Source organism: Tamandua tetradactyla, chromosome X (genome assembly GCF_023851605.1).
Source record: "Tamandua tetradactyla isolate mTamTet1 chromosome X, mTamTet1.pri, whole genome shotgun sequence".
Classification (NCBI taxonomy): Eukaryota; Metazoa; Chordata; class Mammalia; order Pilosa; family Myrmecophagidae; genus Tamandua; species Tamandua tetradactyla.
In genome coordinates, this window is record NC_135353.1 from 62433644 (window position 1) to 62452940 (window position 19297).

Consider the following 19297-nt stretch of genomic DNA (forward strand, 5'->3'; position numbering starts at 1 on the left):
CTAACTAGTAAGTGTCTTGGAGAATGCCTATTTGGGTCTGTTCTTTTTGGGGTGCACTGCACTTTTTGAATCTGTAATTTTAGGTCTTTCATAAGAGTTGGGAAATTTTCCGTGATAATTTCTTCCATTAGTTTTTCTCCTCCTTTTCCCTTCTCCTTCTGGGACACCCACAACACGTATATTTGAGTGCTTCATATTATCATTCAATTCCCTGAGCCCCTGCTCAAATTTTTCCATTCTTTTCCCTATGGTTTCTGTTTCTTTTTGGATGTCAGATGTTCCATCCTCCAGCTCACTAATTCTAGCCTCTGTCTCTTTAAATCTACCATTGTAGCTTTCCATTGTTTTTTTCATCTCTTCTACTGCGTCTTTCAATTCCATAAGTTCTGTGATTTGTTTTTCAGACTTTCCATTTCTTCTTTTTGTTGATCCCATGCCTTCTTCATGTCCTCCCTCAATTTATTGATTTGGTTTTTGAAGAGGTTTTCCATTTCTGTTCGTATATTCAGAATTAGTTGTCTCAGCTCCTTTATCTCATTTGAGCTATTGGTTTGTTCCTTTGACTGGGCCATATCTTCAATTTTCCTGGTGTGATTTGTTATTTTTTGATGGCGTCTGGGCTTTTAATCAGATTTCCCTGAGTGTGGGACCCAGCAGGTTGAAAGACTTTCCTGTGAAGTCTCTGCGCTCTGTTTTTCTTATCCTGCCCAGTATATGGTGCTTGTCTGTCTGCGGGTCCCACCAGCAAAAGATGTTGTGGCTCCTTTAACTTTGGAAGACTCTCGCTGCTGGGTGTGTGGTGGAGACAGAGGAAAGGTTGTAGGTTGGTTTTAATGGCTTCAAATTGTGAAGTCCTGGGATCTGAATTCCTTGAGAGAGGGATTCCACCTGAGTTGCGTTTCATCCCTCCCGCGGGGAAGGTTCAGGTGGTAGAGAGCCCTGAAAGCAGCCTGTTTCTGTGTTCGGGGCAGTTGCAACCTGTGTAATCCCAGCTCTGTGCCCAGAGGCAACGACGCCTCCATAGAAACAGCTGCAGAAGGCTCTGTTTCGCCCCCTTTGCTCTTTTTCAGTTAGCCCAATTGGCGACTTCTGCCTTGATCAGTTTCACCTGAGCTGAGGGCCTATTTTTAGTAGTCAGAAGTTGTTCATTAATGCCACTATTGGTGTTAGGTTGGGCTCAGTCTCTACTACTGTTGCAGACTTTTTCCTTTCCCTCCGGGAAGTCGCCTGTGGGGGAGGGTCGCCAGCTGCCGCGGCTTGGGGAACCGCTGTTCTGAGGCTCCCAGCCGGCCCAGGAAGCCACGTGTGTGGAAGGGACTGCAGTTGCCAGCCACCGCGGCTTGGGGAACTGCTGTTCCGAGGCTCCCAGTCGGCCCGGGAAGTCGCGCGTGGGGGAGGGGCGCCGGCCACCGCAGCTTGGGGAACCACTGATCCAAAGCTCCCAGCCAGCCCAGGAAGCCGCGTGTGGGAGGGCCACCGCGGCTTGGGGAACCATCGATCTGAGGTTCCCAGCCGGCCTGGGAAGCCGTGTGTGTGGAAGGGGCTCCGGTCGCCAGCCACCGTGGCTTGGGGAACCGCCGATCCGAGGCTCTTAGCTGTCCCGGGAAGCCGCATGTGGGGGAGGGTCGCCAGCCGCTGAGGCTTGGGGAACTGCCAATCCAAAGCTCCCAGCCGGCCCGGGAAGGAGGGAGGGAGGGGCTCCGGTCGCCAGCCACCGCAGCCCGGGGAAGTGCACGCCTCTTGGGGACCTCACCGCAGCGGAGTCTCTTAGCCGGTCCAGCCGTTCCAGAGCGGGGTATGCTGTGTGTCTGGTCTCTGTCGTGCCTCCGGGAGCTGTTCTGTACTGTTTCTAGTTCTTTAGTAGTTGTTCTGGAGGAGGAACTAAGACCCGCGTGCCTTACTAAGCCGCCATCTTCTCCAGAAGTCGAGGCTAGATAGTTTTAACAGCCCACATCCTTTAGGTGCAAACTTTGGGGTGCAGGAAGGAGACTTAGGGGTTAATCACAGGCTATTTTTAGTTCCATTTTTTCCATCCTATTTTTTTAGGCATAATTTACATGCAGTAAAATTCACTTTTTATTGTACAGTTATATGTGTTTTTAAAAATACATACATTTGAGTAACCACTACCCAATCAAGATATAGAATAGTTCCATCACTCCCCAAAATGCCCACATGGTACTTAAGTAGGCAACACCTATCCCCAACCCCAGCCCTTGGCAAATATCAATTTGTTATCTGTCCCTATTGTTTTGCCTTTTCCAGAATGTCATGTAAATGGAATTATACCATATGCAGCCTATGAGTCTGGCTTCTTTCACTTAGCATAATGTATCTATGCTGTCGCTTATACCAATACTTCATTCTTTTTTATTCCTCAGAAATATTCCATTTTATAGATGAAACAAAGTTTGTGGAAGATATTTGGGTTGTTTCTAGTTAGGGGCAATCATGGGGAAAACCTGCTGTAAACATTCTCATGTAAGTTTTATGTGAACATAAGTTTTGATTACTTGTGGCTAGATAACTAGGAGTGGGATTGCTTGGGTTGTATGATAAGTGAATAACTTATGAAGTTGTCATGCTATTTCCAAAGTATCTGTGACATTTTTCATTTACCAGCAAAAAAATTCTCAGTTCAAGAGAACTCCCATTGCTCCTCAACTTCACCAGCACCAGATGGGCCAGTATTTTCTTTTCACACATTCTGAAAGGTATGCAGTAGTTTAAAATTGCATTTCTCTAATGACTAATGATTTTGAATATCTTTACATGTGTGTTTGGCATTCATATATCTTCTTTGGTGAATTCAAATTTTTGCTCTTTTTACATTTGTTTTCTTTTTATTGAGTTTTGAGAACTCTTTATATATTCTGGATACAAGTCCTTTATCAGACATATGTTTTGCAAATATTTTCTCCCAAACTTTGGTTTATCTTTTTTGTTCTATTAACAGTATCTTTCAAAGAGCAGATTAGTTTTATTTATAAATACTCTTTATCATCCATGAAAAGCTTCTCCTTACTCTCCTCCACTTATCCTCTGGTAACCTATAATTTACTCTCTGACTCTGCAAATTTGTTATTTTTAGCTATCTCATTATGTGACAAGATAGATTAAATTTTTATGAAGTCAAATTTACCAGCTTTCTCTTTTATGAAGTGTGCTTTTATTCTTGTATCTGAGAAATCTTTGCTTAACCGAAGGTCACAGAGATTTTTGCCTATATTTTTTTCTATAAGCTTCATGGGAAGGATGCATGTGTGCACTGCACGTATGAATGTTTATGTGAAAAGGGGCAATATCTTCATCTTCTATAGTGAGAAGTCAGGAGATGCCTAAAATTTAAAGATCAAGATGTAGCAATATAAACATTTAATTTGAAGATAATGAGGTAAGTATCAAAAGATAAAGATATAGGAGTTGAATGTGGTTGCTTCCAGAGCAGAGGAAACTGGGGAAAGAGACTGGGGTTTTTTTATAAAACGCTTTGTAGAGCTATTTAATTTTTTAAACTATGTGCCCAAAAGCAATGACAAAAAATAACATAAACATGGCAACCCTGCCAGGATTCTACAACTTAACCGTGCTCCAGTGTAAAGAGAAGCACTAGAAATTGGCAGTCCATCATTTTCATGGCTATTAATCATAGACACTATGGTGAGCCTGACAGTCTTTTGGAGTTTTTCATTAGTGTCACCTGTGAATCTCATTTAGCTTTAAATGACAAGATAGAATCTTGGCAAAGTACAGGAGAAAGATGGATGAAAGCAGGTATGATAATCTTCAGAAAGGAAATAACAAGCAAGGAGAACAGAAGAAACATTTCCAAGATATTTTAAATTAAAGAAAAAACTTCAAACAACATAGCACCCTATGTTCAGCTGAGAAATAGCAGCAAAACAGCCTAGTGTGTGTAGCTATCAGAGATTGAGTGATTGTTTCCAAACTAAGGTTCTAGGAATAATGGCGAGTCTAAGAGGCAAAGCTGCAAACACCATCAAATATGCAAAAAAGAAAAAAAAGTCACAAAGCTATGAATCATTTTCATATATGTACTGATTTTATGCTACAGAGCCCTATAGTCATAGCCAAGTATGTAGATAGCTACAACCATACCATCAGTTAATTCATGTTAGGTACAACAGCATTAGTTGGAAAGTGGATTATAACTATATTTGAGGGTGCACGAGTAGTTCAGTTGTAGAATGCTCATCTGCCATGTAGTAGACCTGGGTTCAATTCTCTGCCTGTGCAACCCCTGAAAAAAAAACTAGATTTGAAACTAAATAGGACAAAACTTCCATAGCTTTCAGGAACTCTACTCACCTACCCACCTTCAACCTCATCTCCAGAGTAACAAGGTATTTAAAAAAAAGAGTTAAAATGAAATGATATGGCTATCTGCTTAGCAGGTGAAAGTATTAATACATATTTGATAAAGTTGAAAAACAAACCAGGAAAGTAGTTTGGAATTCTACCAATAGTTAAATTTGAAGTGTTCTAAAAATACACATTTTAAGATTGGAGTGATAATAATAGAGGTATGCACAAGAATGATATAGTTAGCCTGAAATGACAAGGATTACAGACTGTGTTAATATATAGAATTATTTGTGTGAAATTATGTTAAATTAAAAAATAATACCAACTGTTCAAACATTCTACTTCACAGATTATAGCTTACAAAATTATATGTCTACACTAAAAGATGGGAAATAATAAAATCCTATAGGGTTTAATTTTCAATGCGTTCTACTTTCTGTAAAAATTAAGTTCATATATGGCCCATATTTTCAAACTTGAACTTCTGTGCAAGACCAAAAGGAAAGATGTTTATTTGCTGCAAAATTTATAGTTTGGGTAGCACATTATCTAATTTAACTTGTATGGTCAGTTTACTTGAACACCATAATTACATGGAATCTTGTATAGGGCATGCGATCATGTTGTTTTGTACAGGTTAGTGTGATGCCCCAATATATCATAGAGTAATTTGGGCAGAGAATAAAAAAGTATTTGCAAAGTCCCCTTGGGGGACTGGGGAAAAAGGAAGAAATCTTTAACTTTACTACCTGGGGAACTCCTGATATTCTTGCAAGAGTGGGGACAACCAATTCAATAGGCTGAGCCCTCAATCTTGGGGCTCACCCCTATAAAGAGTATTCCTGCAAAGGAGAAGCTAAGTCTACCAATAATTATGCCTAAGAGTCACCCCCAGAGAACTTCTTTTGTTCCTCAAATGTGGCCTCTCTCTCTAAGCCAATTTGGCAGGTAAACTCACTGTCCTTCCCCCTATGTAGACTATGACTCCCAGAGGTGTAAATCTCCCTGGCAACATGGGACAGAACTCCTGGGATTTGCTGGGACCCAGCATCATGGGATTGAGAAAGCCTTCTTGACCAAAAAGGGGAAGAGAGAAATGAGACAAAATAAAGTCTCAGTGGCTGAGAGATTTCAAATAGAGTCAAGAGGTTATCCTGGAGGTTATTCTCATGCATTATATAGATATCCCTTTTTAGTTTATGGTATATTGGAGTGGCTAGAGGGAAGTTCCTGAAACTGTCGAATTGTGTTACAGTAGCCTTGATACTTGAAGAAGACTATAACAATATAGCTTTTATAATGTAACTGTGTGATTGTGAAAACCTTGTGTCTGATGTTCCTTTTATCCAGGGTATGGACAGATCAGTTAAAAAAAAAAGATAAAAAAATAAATAAATAATAGGGAGAGAAAAAGGGTAAAAATGGATAGATTGATATAATGTGGGTCAATGAGAGGGAGGGGTAAGGGTATGGGATGTATGAGTTTTTTTCTTTTCTTTTTATTTCTTTTTCTGGAGTGATGCAAATGTTCTAAAAATGATCATGGTGAAGAATACGCAACCACATGATGATATTGTGCGCCACTGATTGCATAATATGGCTGCACTCTAAGCATGTGGATATTTCTCAATAAAAATATTTTGAAAAATTAAGTTCACAATAACTAACTCTGCTCATGTCAAACATATAGGTTTGTTATCTTTGAGTCACCTCTTCCCCTCATGCTCTACATCCAATCCCTCAGGAAATTATATTGACTTTACCTCTAAAATATATCCCAACTTTGTCTATTTATCTGCACCTCCACTCCCACCAATGTTGTCTAAGCTACCTTTATCTGAGGCACTAAAATATTCTCCTAGCTGGTCTACTATCTTCCAGTTGTGGCCACCAACAATCCAAGCGGCAGCCAGAGTGACATTTTAAAAACATAAATCAGATCATGTCATTCTCTTGCTAAAAGTTCTCCAATGGCTGCTCACTGCATGCAGAATGAGCTCCAGAGTCCTTATCCTGACCTATAAACTTTTTCTGATGTGGCCCCTAGATCTCCGACCCCATTTTGCTCCAATACATTGGCCCTACTTCTGTTTTTCCCACACTTCAAGCTCACACCTGCTTTTAGGACTTTGCACTTTCTGATCTCTTGCCTGGAATTCTTTCTTTGATCTTTGCATCACTAGATCCTTCTTTGCATTTGCATCTCCAAGTAAATGTCCTCTCCATTGAGAGAGACCTTCCCTCACCACTCAACATGATTAAATTATCTGTCATTATACTCTGTTTCATTTTAATCACAGCATAAGTCTTTTACATGATATTTTCTTATTCCTGTATGTATTTTGTCCATCCCTATTATAAATTCCATGACAGTAAGGACCATGTCTACCTTATTCACTGCCACATCTTCAGTACCTTTAACTCTATCTGGCACATATAGGACATGCAATAAATATTTTGAATAAATAAATGAAAGAAAAAAGGGATGAATGAAAATTTGCATTTAATAATTTAAGGAAATATTGAATTCTTAATGTTTTGTTCTAAAGGTTTAGTAAAATTTTGTCTTTATGAATGGCTCAGAATGAGGAATACCATGAATATACAGTAACTGCAGGGTCTATGTCTATCCTTTTTCCCACTGTCTCAAAAACATTAGAAATCATTGGCCTTAGCCTGTCATTTTTCAAAAGAGTAAGCAAAGATTAATAGGATTAAATGAACTACTTAAGAGTGCATGGCTAGTACATGGCAGAAATGGAACTACAACCCATCTCTCCTGATTCCCAGTACAGTACTCTTTCCATACCTATCTTGTTACTAAAGATAAATATTTTCATCATTATCAAATATTAGTTCCATTATGGTATAACAAAGCTTATAAGGCAGGTCTACTAGTTAGTGAGGAGATATGTAGAATTGAAACAATTCTATTTATGAGTATGGGATGTACTATGGGTGAGTACTTGACACTGTAAAACAAAAATAAATCACATGCACAATTATCATGAAATAGGAACACAGGCAATGGTGAATGATGATATCTGGAAGTTACAGATGTATTATAATACAGTTGCTAAAAATAATTCCTAATATTGCAAAAGGTCACACATGATTAAGTTTTAATGTTTTACTTTCAAGTCACAGAAAAATTGTGCATAATAAATCAGTTTCTACTACAAATAATAGAACAGACATTTAAAGAATATTTCCCAAATATTGAGTCATGCTTTTATTTTATTTTAGATATAAAGCTATAATTCTAGTAAATTGAGTGAGCTATTTTTTTTTAATATCTTAGGGTCAGAATTCCAAGTACTCAACTTACTTAGATGTTGGATAACATTTAAAATTTATTTGTGGAATTAATGATTTTTAAAAGAATTCCATATCACAACATGCTCTCAAAATTACGTTTCAATCATTTTAATTGCACACAAGCCCTAAAATGCACAATTAATGGTTAAAACTGCCTCCAGATCAGATATATTACAAGAGAAGAGACCATGATCCTTATATCCTGCAGTACATTCTTTGGCATATAAAGTGGATGAGACAATGGAGTCACAAGCTATCAGAATGTGACATGTATGCATTCACAAATCAAGCAAAAGTATTAGGTGACTAATACAGAACTAGGCTATGCAGGAAACATGAAATATGGACAATAGATTATCCCTGTCCTTAAGAAATTTACAATCTTGTTAGTTTAAAAAAATCTACAGAAAAAAGCACAATTATATTGTATACACATATATACAGAAGGTAAACATCACAGAAAATAAATAAACTTTAAGAGAATGGTAAGTACTCTGATGACGAATATCATCTTGTACCATTAGGTACTATGAATAGGGTTTCTCAGCTTACAGGCCCCATTTTTTGGAATGCTCTCAGGTTTGATTCTTTAACACCTCAAGGATTCCAGGGGAGTGCTGAACCATGTTACAGTGTCTTCAAGCAGAGCTTGAAGTAATCTTTAATGAAAGCTTTTTTAGGTAGGTGAAATGTTTTGGTTTTTGCTTTTGAAGTTCTGAAAGCACCAATTTTATTTTCCGTAGAACAACTCTTTCAGGTGCAAATGTAGCTGTTTCTTAAACATTATTTTCTATGGTATCATTATTCCATTCTGAATGCTAATTAGTAATAAAGAACAAATGGTCTATACTTGGCTCTCGATTTTGAATCATTGTGAAATTCTTCTTTGGACCAGATTTCTTCTTAAGGTAGCTTTTTAAGTTGCAAAATGTATAATATATACAGAAGAGTATAAAAATTTATATGTGCAGTTTAAAGAATAACTATGAACTGAATGTCCATGTAATCATCACTCAGGTTAAGAAATATGATCCTAAGTATTGTTAACGCATTGTCAATTGAAAGAAGGGAACAGTTCACTATGAGACACAATCTACATTTCCTTGTTCCTTGATCAAAAATGTAAGTTTCCCTCCTTTTTTCCTTAATGCCACTTACATCCAACACTTAGGAAAATTAAACACTGATTGTAGTGGCATTCTGTGAGTGAGAGAAGCTTTCCTGAGTGCTAGATATTGGAGCTTAGTCTTTAGCAAGACCACTGGCATCAATGGCAATAAGGAAGAGAGAATGAAGCTGGGAAAGGCCAGTTTAAGAGGGTACTTTGGTAATCTTGACGGAGGCGATTAGGGCATGGACATGGATGGCAACTGCTGAAATGAAAGGAAGGGTTCAATTTGATAGATATTGCAGGACCATGTGAGGAATGGAGAGAGAGAAATCAAGAATAAATATAATATATATTATAATGCATATTATATCCTAAATATGACAGCTGGTTTTCTCAACATCCAAAGAAAAATGTAAGTCTCTAATACTAATTCTTTTTTTTTTTTTTTGCATGGGCAGGCACCAGGTCTCTAGCATGGCAGGTGAAAATTCTACCACTGAGCCACCATCACACTGCCCTCTAATACTAACTCTCTTAAAATAACAAATTTTACCATACAATAATCCTACTTAATTTTTAAATAAACATTCTAAATTTTGAAGACAAGGCACTGTGAATTGATAATCTTTTTTATATTAAGAACAATATTCCAACTAGAAATAGCTTTAAGCTAATTTTTAATATTCATTATATTAACATAGAAAAAATATATGGTGTGAACTCATTGCAATTTAATGTGAAACTAAGCAGTATCACATTGTTGTACTGTTTTAGTTTCCTTGCTGAAAATCATTTTCAAATGAAAGCTTTATCTTTTGAAGTTGAGAAAAAAGCTTGATTTTAAAATGAGTTAATTTTCAGTTGCTCCTACTTAACAGGAAACCTTTAAGAGCCTAATTGAGCCATGTATTTGTTCTAATTACTTTAGCTTCTGAGTGCTAAAAAACAAAAGCAGCAAACAGACCTGTTCTGTGTGCAGCAGTCAAGCATTTGGTAGTTGTTTTCTCCAGCAGAGATTTTGAGAAGCACAAAAGTAAAGAAGCTGAGACACAAAGCCATTATCTGCAAAGGGTAGCTTCAGCCACAAATCAAAGGGCAGCCCATATTCCTGCATAGTGTAGAAAGCATTGTTCATCATGCATTATTTTATTAATGTCCAAACACAGAGGAAGCGATCATCATCGCTAGCATCATTTTAGAATATTAAGGGTAGCACCATATATTTATCAACAGAATTGAACATTATCTCACAAATGCTGTAGAGTTAATACTTAAAGGTCAATTTAAACATTGGACAAGAATAATAGTACCTTTATTCTGGTTACTTTTGCCCCCACAGGCTTTAGTCTCTTGAATAATGTCATCCATATTTAATGCAACAGTGTAATTTTTAAGCTAAGTAAAACCACATTTATATTATCCATTTTGATTTTAATACAAATTTAGAATACTGATGATAAAGTAAGTGAAGAATGAAATAGATAAGTTTTAATTACTACCAATGAGTCAATTCAGTCCAAACAACTACTTTCTAAAAACAGGATTCAGAGGAAATTCCTTTTAAAGGTAAACCACATTTGGGGCATATTTCTTCAATAAATGGTATCTGTTTTAAAGATATTGCGGCTGTTTAAAATATTACATTAGTTTCTAGGTGTAAAATACCAGCGGTAATGGTTGAGGGTTTTTTTCCCCTCAACTAACATGGGAAACTAAGAAACACTGTAGGTTTTATTACCACTTATCTGTTGCTTTAAAAATTTGCATTTCAGACCATAGGCTCAGAGACCAAACTTTATAGAAGTTATAATTGGATATGTAAAACTACTTTAGTGCTAGGATAACTTGTCTTAAAAATAAAAATAAAAAATTAAGAGACAGATATCTATAACCAAAGTAGAGGAACTATCTGCTGAGGTCAAGCCAAATACAGTCAGCATATTTTGCCTGAACTGTCTAGATTTTGCCTATGGAAACCTGAACTAAACTAAAAATTATTTTATACCATTAAGGTGTCCAGGAATATGAATGTTTAAATATACATCAGATAAGCTGTATCATCTGGTGCAATTCAGTAATGATGGTCTCCTCCAGAGAGTTTCAGTGTTGGAACAACTTTTATAACTGAGGTTTGGTTGAACTCTGTGAAGGAAATTATGTTCTTCTGGCCAGATGCTCTCCCTGCTCACAAGTACTCAGATCCTCTCACATTCTGGAAAACATATAAAGTAAAATCCCTCAATGAAACATCTCACTATACCTCTAATTCCATTGAGGTACAAAGTGATCGGCACTGCTAATCTTTTGTTGTATTAAAATATATATATATTCTAGCAGTTAACGTCATACTTCTTTTTTAATGCACTGATTCACACTACTTGTTTCCCCCTAGTGTAGAGAATGTCCTATAAAATACTGTTTAAGTGTGCTACATAAAATTTACCTAGTTTGAATGCCCCCTTATAAATTGTTGATACAAGAGAACTAAGTTAGTTCTCTCTCTAAAAGGGCATATAAGCTTAAATATATGGAAATCATAGAAGAAATTTAGAAGTATCTTGGTGACATTTGCTTATATCAACAGTTCCTTTTTAATTTGCGCTACAAACCTCATTGTGGTTTACACATCTTTCAAAACAGAGGGAAAATCAGGCTTAAATGTGGTATTTTTCACCAAGAGACTGGGAAAAACTTGCAACAAATATGATGAAGCTTTAATATCTTTATTATGTAAACAAATCATACATATTAATAAGAAACTAAAATTCAATAGATAAAGCAAAGGACATAAAAAGACAGCTTATAGAACACAGAATATTGTCTGCAAATTTATATGAAAACGTTCATCTACCTAGTTAAAAAAAAAACAATTTAAAAGAACAATGGTGTAGCATTTCACCCATCTTATCTATGAGTTTTTTTTAGAAAAATAAGCTTGTCCAGTGCTGGCAATGGGTATTGTGACATGGTAAACTGATACAATATTTTAGAAAAATAATTCATCAAATGTTCATACCTTTTAACAAAGGAATTACACACCTCAATTTCTGCCCCAAGGAGTAATTCTAAGTGCATGCACTTGCAAAAAATTGTAAGTAGAAGAACTTCACTGAATCATTATTTATAACATTGAAAAAAAAGAAAACCTAAATACCTCAAAGTAGAGGGATGCTTAAGTACATTAATTCACATTCGCTATAAGGAATGTTATGATACATTTTGAATGATTTTTAGGCTGAGCCATAATAGGTGGAAATGTTATGATAAGTGAAAACAGAATATAAAATTATATATATTGGAAGCCTACCACTATACATAAAAACTCTATATGCACAGAAATGAATAGGATATGAAGATTTTTAAATCTCTATTTTCAGGATTTTCCAAATTTTATGTAACATGCATTGTAAATATTTTTCAACATATTTTTAAATGCCATGTTTTTACTTGAAGTACGTTCTTTTCTTTTCCACATTTCTATCTAAAATAAAATCCTGTGCTCAGAAGGACTTATAATACACATTAATACCTACCATAAAAATCCCAAATGATTTTATTCATTATCTTTTGGTTATAAATGCAGGGAACATTCTATGTATGTGAGTAGGCAACTGAAACATGCAGGTAGCAGCCCCAGGCAGTGCACTCAGCATCCACACCCTTCAGCTTTCATCCCCTGCACCTATGAATATACTGTGGGGATAAATTGGTGGCAGCAGAGGGAATGTTAATGTTTTTTTCTAATTTAAATATAATATTTCGGGGACAATCAAAACCAATTGTTTTTTTCTCAAATGGGAACAATAAAAAGGAACCTTTCTTTTGGGGTATAAACTATACTGTTAGAGTGGAATTTACAGCATTCAATATTTATGTTCTAAAATAAGAAAAGATAAAAAATGACATCGTAAAGTTTCAAAAAAAAGAAAAAGAAAAAGGAGCAATTTTTCCAAATACATTTGCTTTAACAGCAAATTCTTAAGGGAGCAGGGATGGGGTATACTTTTGTGATGCACACATTGCCTAGTTTACTGTTAAATTTTACAAATAATACCCTTTGCAGCATCTACCCTACGGCAAGGGTGAACTGATATTCCATTTCTTTAGAATACGATATACCATATGTCTCCGTTCCTCCCTCAAACCTCCCTTTCAAATGCGGTCATTCCTTTGACACTTCAATGTAATCTTGACCCATCTCCGCCCAAAGGAAGCTGAAATCACAGCAAGACAAACTGAGAAACAGACAGAAAACTTGAGGAGGCTGCACTTACACTCCAGTTGTTTTTCCAGAAATAAGGGAGGAAGTAGTGCTTTTTTTGTGGTCTCAGATTGTAGACTGAAATTCTCTTCTTGACGCGAAGAATATGAAATATATTCTAGGATACGTATTCGGTTTGGCCCTTTGTTCTAGGTAGGAGCTTTTCTTTTTCTAAAGTTTCTTCGGGCTCTCTCAAGGAAAGGGCAACTTAATGTCTTGAGATTCTTTTAAAGGAGACTTTCAAAACATCTCCCACGGGGAAATAATCACGACAGCGCAAGATTGGTGAATTTCAGTAAAAATCGAGTCCGATTTTTTTCAACATGGCTGTATACTTCTCAGGTCCCCAAATTTGTGCCTTCATAGCCATCATTAATCAAAAAGTCAGAAACACCATCGTTTGCGAACCTGCGTTTCATGGGCTAGAAATGTGCTCTGAGAAGAAAAATATGCTCATTTTGAAGGCATCTCTGTTTTTTGAGTGCATTAGAGTCGCGCAGGCTTTTGTCACGGATGGAGCGGGTTTGGGAGCGCAGGCAGCCTGGTGGGCGGCAGGTCTGAGGGCCGGAGTCATTAACACATTTGCAGGGGGTACCGACACGCTCTCTCAGCACACTCGGCCAGCCGCGCGTGGAGGGTGGGAGTGGACCAGACCGTGACAGAAACAGAAACTTTATGTGAGCTGCACAGAGACAAAGAGGACGCCGGGCTCGGTCCACCGGTTACCGCAGCTAGCTCTAGGATGTGCGGTTTTATCACTACCATTAGCAGCTACTTGTGAAGGGCTGTTTACCGCCTGAGCGGAGCCCACGCTAGAACCCAAGTCACACCCACTCACCCCTCAACTCCCCTCCCGCCCCCTGAACTAATGAATTCAGGGCCGCCTTCTTCCAGACCCTCCCATTGGTTCTCATCCTAACCAATCGGAGCCCTGCAACAGTTACACCTGGCTCCTGCTTCCCAAATAAACAAACAAACCTTCCCGCGACCGCGCTAGTTCAGCTCCATGGCGCCGCCAGCAGCGCTCGCGCTTAGCCCCTACCGCCGCCTAATGCCCCCTCCAGCCAATCGCGCCCCGTCGGCGGCTCCCCTACCGGGACGCTACAGCTGCTCACGGCTCTCTCATCCTCCCGTCCCTCGACCCTCTCCCGCCCCCTGGTGCCTTCGTGACCTTCTCTTTACGACCAGCGTGTTCTGAGAGTTTTACCTACTCCCGTCGGTCCTTCCGCGCCCGCCGGCCCGGAGATTCACCTAAAGCGCCCTGGCCTGGCTGGAGGCAGCCCCGCCGCTCCCTCCCTCTCACACCTCCACAGACAGGGTAGCGCCCCTCCACAAGGCGGGTGGCACGAGCCGCAGCTGCCGCCGCGTGAGGCCGTGGTCACGTGTTGTTTTGCCCGCCTCAGCGCTCTAGGAGTGCAGTGGGCGGGGGCGCAGCGGAGTAGGGAGGGGGCTGGGGCAGGCGAACGGGGGAGTCGGCCTCTTCTCCAAGCCCCCGCCACCTCCCCCTCGCTCACCTTAAAACCGTCGTGCATCACCATGGCGAGTTGCTTCTTTGCTCGCTACCAAGCAACTAGGAGTCTGAGAGCTGCAGCAGCGGCAGAAGCAGCAGCTCTAGCAGAGGTGGCGACCACCCTGCTTCTTTCCTCAGAAATCCCGACCGCACTCATTGGGACCGGGCCGTCTTGTCCGGGAGCCATGTGGCTCTCCTTAGCCACTGGTTCCCGATCAGATTCGGAGTCTGAGGAGGACGACCTCCCCGTCGGGAACGAAATCTGCAAGCGCGGCTACCTGCGGAAGCAGAAGCATGGACATAGGCGCTACTTCGTGCTCAGACTCGAGACCGCTGATGCCCCAGCAAGGCTGGAATACTACGAAAATGCCAGGAAGTTCCGGCACAGTGTCCGCGTAGCGGCCGCCGCAGCAGCGGCGGCCGCCTCAGGCGCCGCGGTCCCCGCGCTCATCCCTCCACGGCGCGTGATCATCCTGTACCAGTGCTTCTCGGTGAGCCAGCGAGCCGACGCAAGGTATCGACATCTCATTGCCCTTTTCACCCAGGACGAATACTTCGCTATGGTCGCTGAGAACGAGTCGGAGCAGGAGAGCTGGTACTTGCTGCTCAGCCGCCTCATCCTAGAGAGCAAGCTCCGCCGCTGCGGCACACCCGGCGCACAGCCGGACCGAGAGCCTTCAGTGCCGGCGGCGGCGGCAGCGACGGCGGAGCTACCCTTCTACAAAGATGTGTGGCAGGTAGTAGTAAAACCCAGGGGGCTGGGGCATAGAAAAGAGCTGAGCGGCGTGTTCCGGCTATGCCTTACCGACGAGGAGGTAGTGTTTGTAAGGCTGAACACCGAAGTGGCCAGTGTGGTCGTCCAGCTCCTAAGCATCCGTCGCTGCGGACACTCGGAACAGTATTTCTTCTTGGAAATTGGTAGATCCACCGTCATCGGTCCGGGGGAGCTCTGGATGCAGGTAGATGACTGTGTGGTGGCCCAAAACATGCACGAACTGTTTTTGGAGAAGATGAGAGCCTTGTGTGCAGATGAATACAGAGCCCGCTGCCGCAGCTACAGCATCAACTTTGGCACCCACCTGTTAACACTGCTGTCCGCTAGGAGGCACCTGGACTTGCGTCCATTCGAGTCCGGTGGCTGGCTCAGAAGGTCCCGCTTTGAAGAGTTTTCCCACGTTGGGGCCATTGGTGACGGGGAAGACGAGATGCTCCTCACCAGGCCCTTCATATCAACCAACGAGCCTGTGCACCCCTCGAGGCGAGGAAGACTGCACCTGCCCAGAGTGCGCAGGTCCAGGAGAGCTATTTCATTGCCAGCCAACTGTTTACGCCACTTAGTACCCAGCCAGGTGCGTGTGGCGAATCCTGCAGAAACCCTGAATAACGGATCTTGCCTGATTTCTGAAGCACCTGGCTCTGGCAACTGTGGGGAGAAGGGCAGTTCTCAGGGCAAGGAAGATCAGCAAGGACGTGCAGGGGACTATATGCCCATGAACAGTTGGGGCTCAGGAAATGGCCAGGGCTCCAGTAGCCAGAGCTCAGGAGGAAACCAGTGTTCCAGCAGGGGGCAGAGGGCCAGAGGGGGCCAGAGCTCAAGTGGCAGCCAGGGTTCAAGTAGCCAGGGCGCCAGAGGAAACCAATGCTCAGGAGATGGTCAGGGCACCGCAGGTGGCTATGGCTCAGGCAGTAGTCAGGGAGCTGGAGGTGGCCATGGCTCAGGTAGTGGCCAAGGGCCTGGAGGTGGCCGTGGCTCAGGTGGTGGTAAGGGCTCTGGAGAGTGCAAGGGATCAGGAAATGGGAAAGGTTCAGATGGCAATAGTGAACGTGGAAAGTCTCTGAAGAAAAGATCCTACTTTGGCAAATTAACTCAAAGCAAGCAACAGCAAATGTTACCACCTCCACCACCCCCAACACCTGGGGCAGCTGTTGGAAAAGGGAAGTCTGGGGGAAGGTTCCGATTTTATTTTTGTGCCGACAGAGGAGCCACGAAAGAACGCAAAGAAGTCAGAGAGGTGGAGACACCAGAAGGTGCAGCTCGTTGTCCTCACAGAGCCAGCACGTTTGAAGAAGATGAGGATGACCCCTATGTGCTAATGAGGCCAGGGGTTGCTGCCCCTCTCGCAAGCTCCAGTGATTATATGCCAATGGCTCCTCGAAATGTCTGTGCTTCAAAAAAGTGCCACTCTCGATCACCTTTTGAAGATTCCAGAGGGTACATGATGATGTTTCCCAGAGTGAGTCTACCACCTGCCCCAAGCCCTCCAAAAGCACCTGATCCTAATAAAGAAGATGAATCGAAGGACAACGACAGTGACAGTGACTACATGTTTATGGCTCCTGGAGCTGGTGCAATTCCAAAAAACCCTCGAAATCCTCAAGGTGGCTCTTCCTCCAAAAGTTGGAGCTCCTACTTCTCCCTGCCAAATCCTTTTCAGAGTTCTCCCTTGGGACAGAGTGAGTACAGTGATTATGTACCAATGTCACCTGGAAAATTCCTGGGAAGGGGCCTAGACAAAGAAGCCTCACCTAATGGGGGGCCCAAAGGTGCACATTCAGAGCCTTCAGTTGAGGGGTCGTTCCCAAAGCCAGGAAATGGGGGGGCACCTTCAAAACCTTCAGATGATGTGCCCCCAAAGAACAAGGCTAAGAGACCTAACAGACTTACTTTCATTATGAAAGGAAATAAAATCAAGCCCAAACCCCAAAAGCCTATACTTGAGCAGAGAGAAGCAGACAGCTCTAGTGACTATGTCAACATTGACTTCACTATAAATTACAACAATATTGCAGGTCCCACTACTCAAGGACCGCCAGATTCGTGGGGTAGAATTGCTAACACCAGACAGTCAGCCTTTTCTAATTATGTGAATGTACAATTTGGAGTGCCATTTCCAAATCCAGTAAACGACCTCTCATATCTTTTAAGAGTTATTCCAGGTGCCAACCCCCAATTTCTGGACGGTGCTAGGTGGCCACTTCCTCCTCTTCCTCCCAGTGCTTCAGGGAGCAATGCTAATGAGGCAGAGGGTGACTATATTGAAGTGATTTTCAATCGAGCAAAGGCACCAGTCGTGCCTTTTGCTGACCGTGCCATTCGCTATGATGCTGAAACAGGTCGAATCTACGTGGTCGACCCATTTTCTGAGTGCTGTATGGACATTTCTCTCTCCCCTAGCCGATGCTCTGAACCAGCACCTGTAGCTAGGCTGCTGCAAGAAGAACAGCAAGAGAGGAGACGCCCACAAAACCGCTCGCAAAGTTTCTTGGTAGCTGCCAGAGGCGCTGTTTCCGCTTTTCCTACTGATAGGCTCGAGAGAGACTTTTCTGCCTCCTCGGCCTCGGCTGCCGCTTCAGTCATCGCACCCACCTTATCGGTGGGCCGGGCACTAGCCACCGCCTCTGCCCTTGCTGCGGTCCCGGGTATCGGCGCAGCAGCCGCGGGCTTCGAGGCAGCCGCTGGATTTGACTCCACCTCCGTCCGCTGGTTTCAACCTGTAGCTAATGCAGCTGAAGCCGCAGCGGTTAGGGAGATCCAAGGCGCTGCCGGTGGCTCGAACCCCGAAGACCTTGACAGCGATGAGGATGGGGACGGTGGGGCTGCCGCTGCCGCTGCTGCTGCCGCTCCCCCGCCACCGCCTCGCCGCCGCCCGGTGCCAAGACCCCCGGGGCGAGAAGATTCTGAGGACGATGAAACTTACGTGAGAATGGATTTTGTCAGACCTGATAACAAGAAGTTCCACTCTCCCAAAAGAGGTTGGTACTTTTGAAATTCGTTTTCCTTAAAGTTAATAGTCATTGCTTAATGAATCAATGAGCTACTATGTCCACAGTGTTAGGAATAATTGAGTTAAAATTTCACTAGCTGGTGCTATTTGGCACGGATGATAGAAATCAGTTTTAATTATTCGTTCAATGCCTTGTGCTCTTTGCAAAAACTTAAGTTTTTATCCAGTCACAAGATTCTTTATCTGGAAGGAACCAGTTGTAATTACAGTATTGGTTCTACTTTTTAGAAGTAGTTAAAATTCAAGTAGGATGAGAATGCTTTCAAACATCCTTCCATGTCGTTAAATGATTATGCAAAGCAAAACATCAGAAATTGAGTCCCATTAACTAATTTTCAAATGGACGACTAAAATCTGCTTTTTATGCTCATATTTAAGTAAATGCAGAATTTAATAAGAGTGCTGAATATTAACCAGTAACAATCAACTCTTCACTTTGGAAAGGGTAACTTCCTCATTTGAAAGTTTCTGTTTTAAAAGGAGTCATTGTTATGCTAGTTTGCTGTGATTTACCAAAGCAGTTCCATCTCAGTTGTTAGTATGAATATCCGGAGGGAGAACGAAACAAATCAAAACAGCAGGTAATTAAAAGAAAGGATATTTGTGGAATGTATTTTTGTATTAATTTGCTTGATTTTTATTCAGGTAAATTGTCAGAAACTCTAAATGTTCCATTCTTCTGTCACTAGTAGTGACAGGCAAGTCACTTGTTTATGTGCCTCATATTCTTCATTTGACTCGCCTAAAAAGGTGTGTGATAAGTTAATAATGGGTATGAATATTGTTTGGAAAGTTTGAAAAGGACTTAAAATATCTTATTGGTGTGTCTTTTGGGAAATCAAGTAAAGCAATATAACTAGGCTAGAGGAAAACCTGACCCCAAGGGCAACCCATCCTGGAACATGAAAGTTTTTTATAAGGTTACTTTTCCAAAGAAATAAAAAAAAAAAGCAGAGTAGAAGCTGTCAGATTTGGAAACAAAACGT

At 41.4% G+C, this 19297-nt stretch overlaps 1 protein-coding gene across 1 annotated transcript; it reads left to right on the forward strand.

Moving 5' to 3' along the window:
• The first annotated feature begins 14547 nt into the window (after positions 1 to 14547).
• On the forward strand, positions 14548 to 18293 carry IRS4 (insulin receptor substrate 4). The gene has a single exon (XM_077146971.1). It carries the CDS (start codon positions 14553 to 14555, stop codon positions 18291 to 18293), a length of 3741 nt encoding a protein of 1246 aa, XP_077003086.1. The 5' UTR covers positions 14548 to 14552.
• The last annotated feature ends 1004 nt before the right edge of the window (positions 18294 to 19297 follow it).

Bases quoted from the DNA above. Each gene is read 5' to 3' on its own strand.
- IRS4 (XM_077146971.1), top strand. From the start codon at position 14,553: ATGGCGAGTTGCTTCTTTGCTCGCTACCAAGCAACTAGGAGTCTGAGA.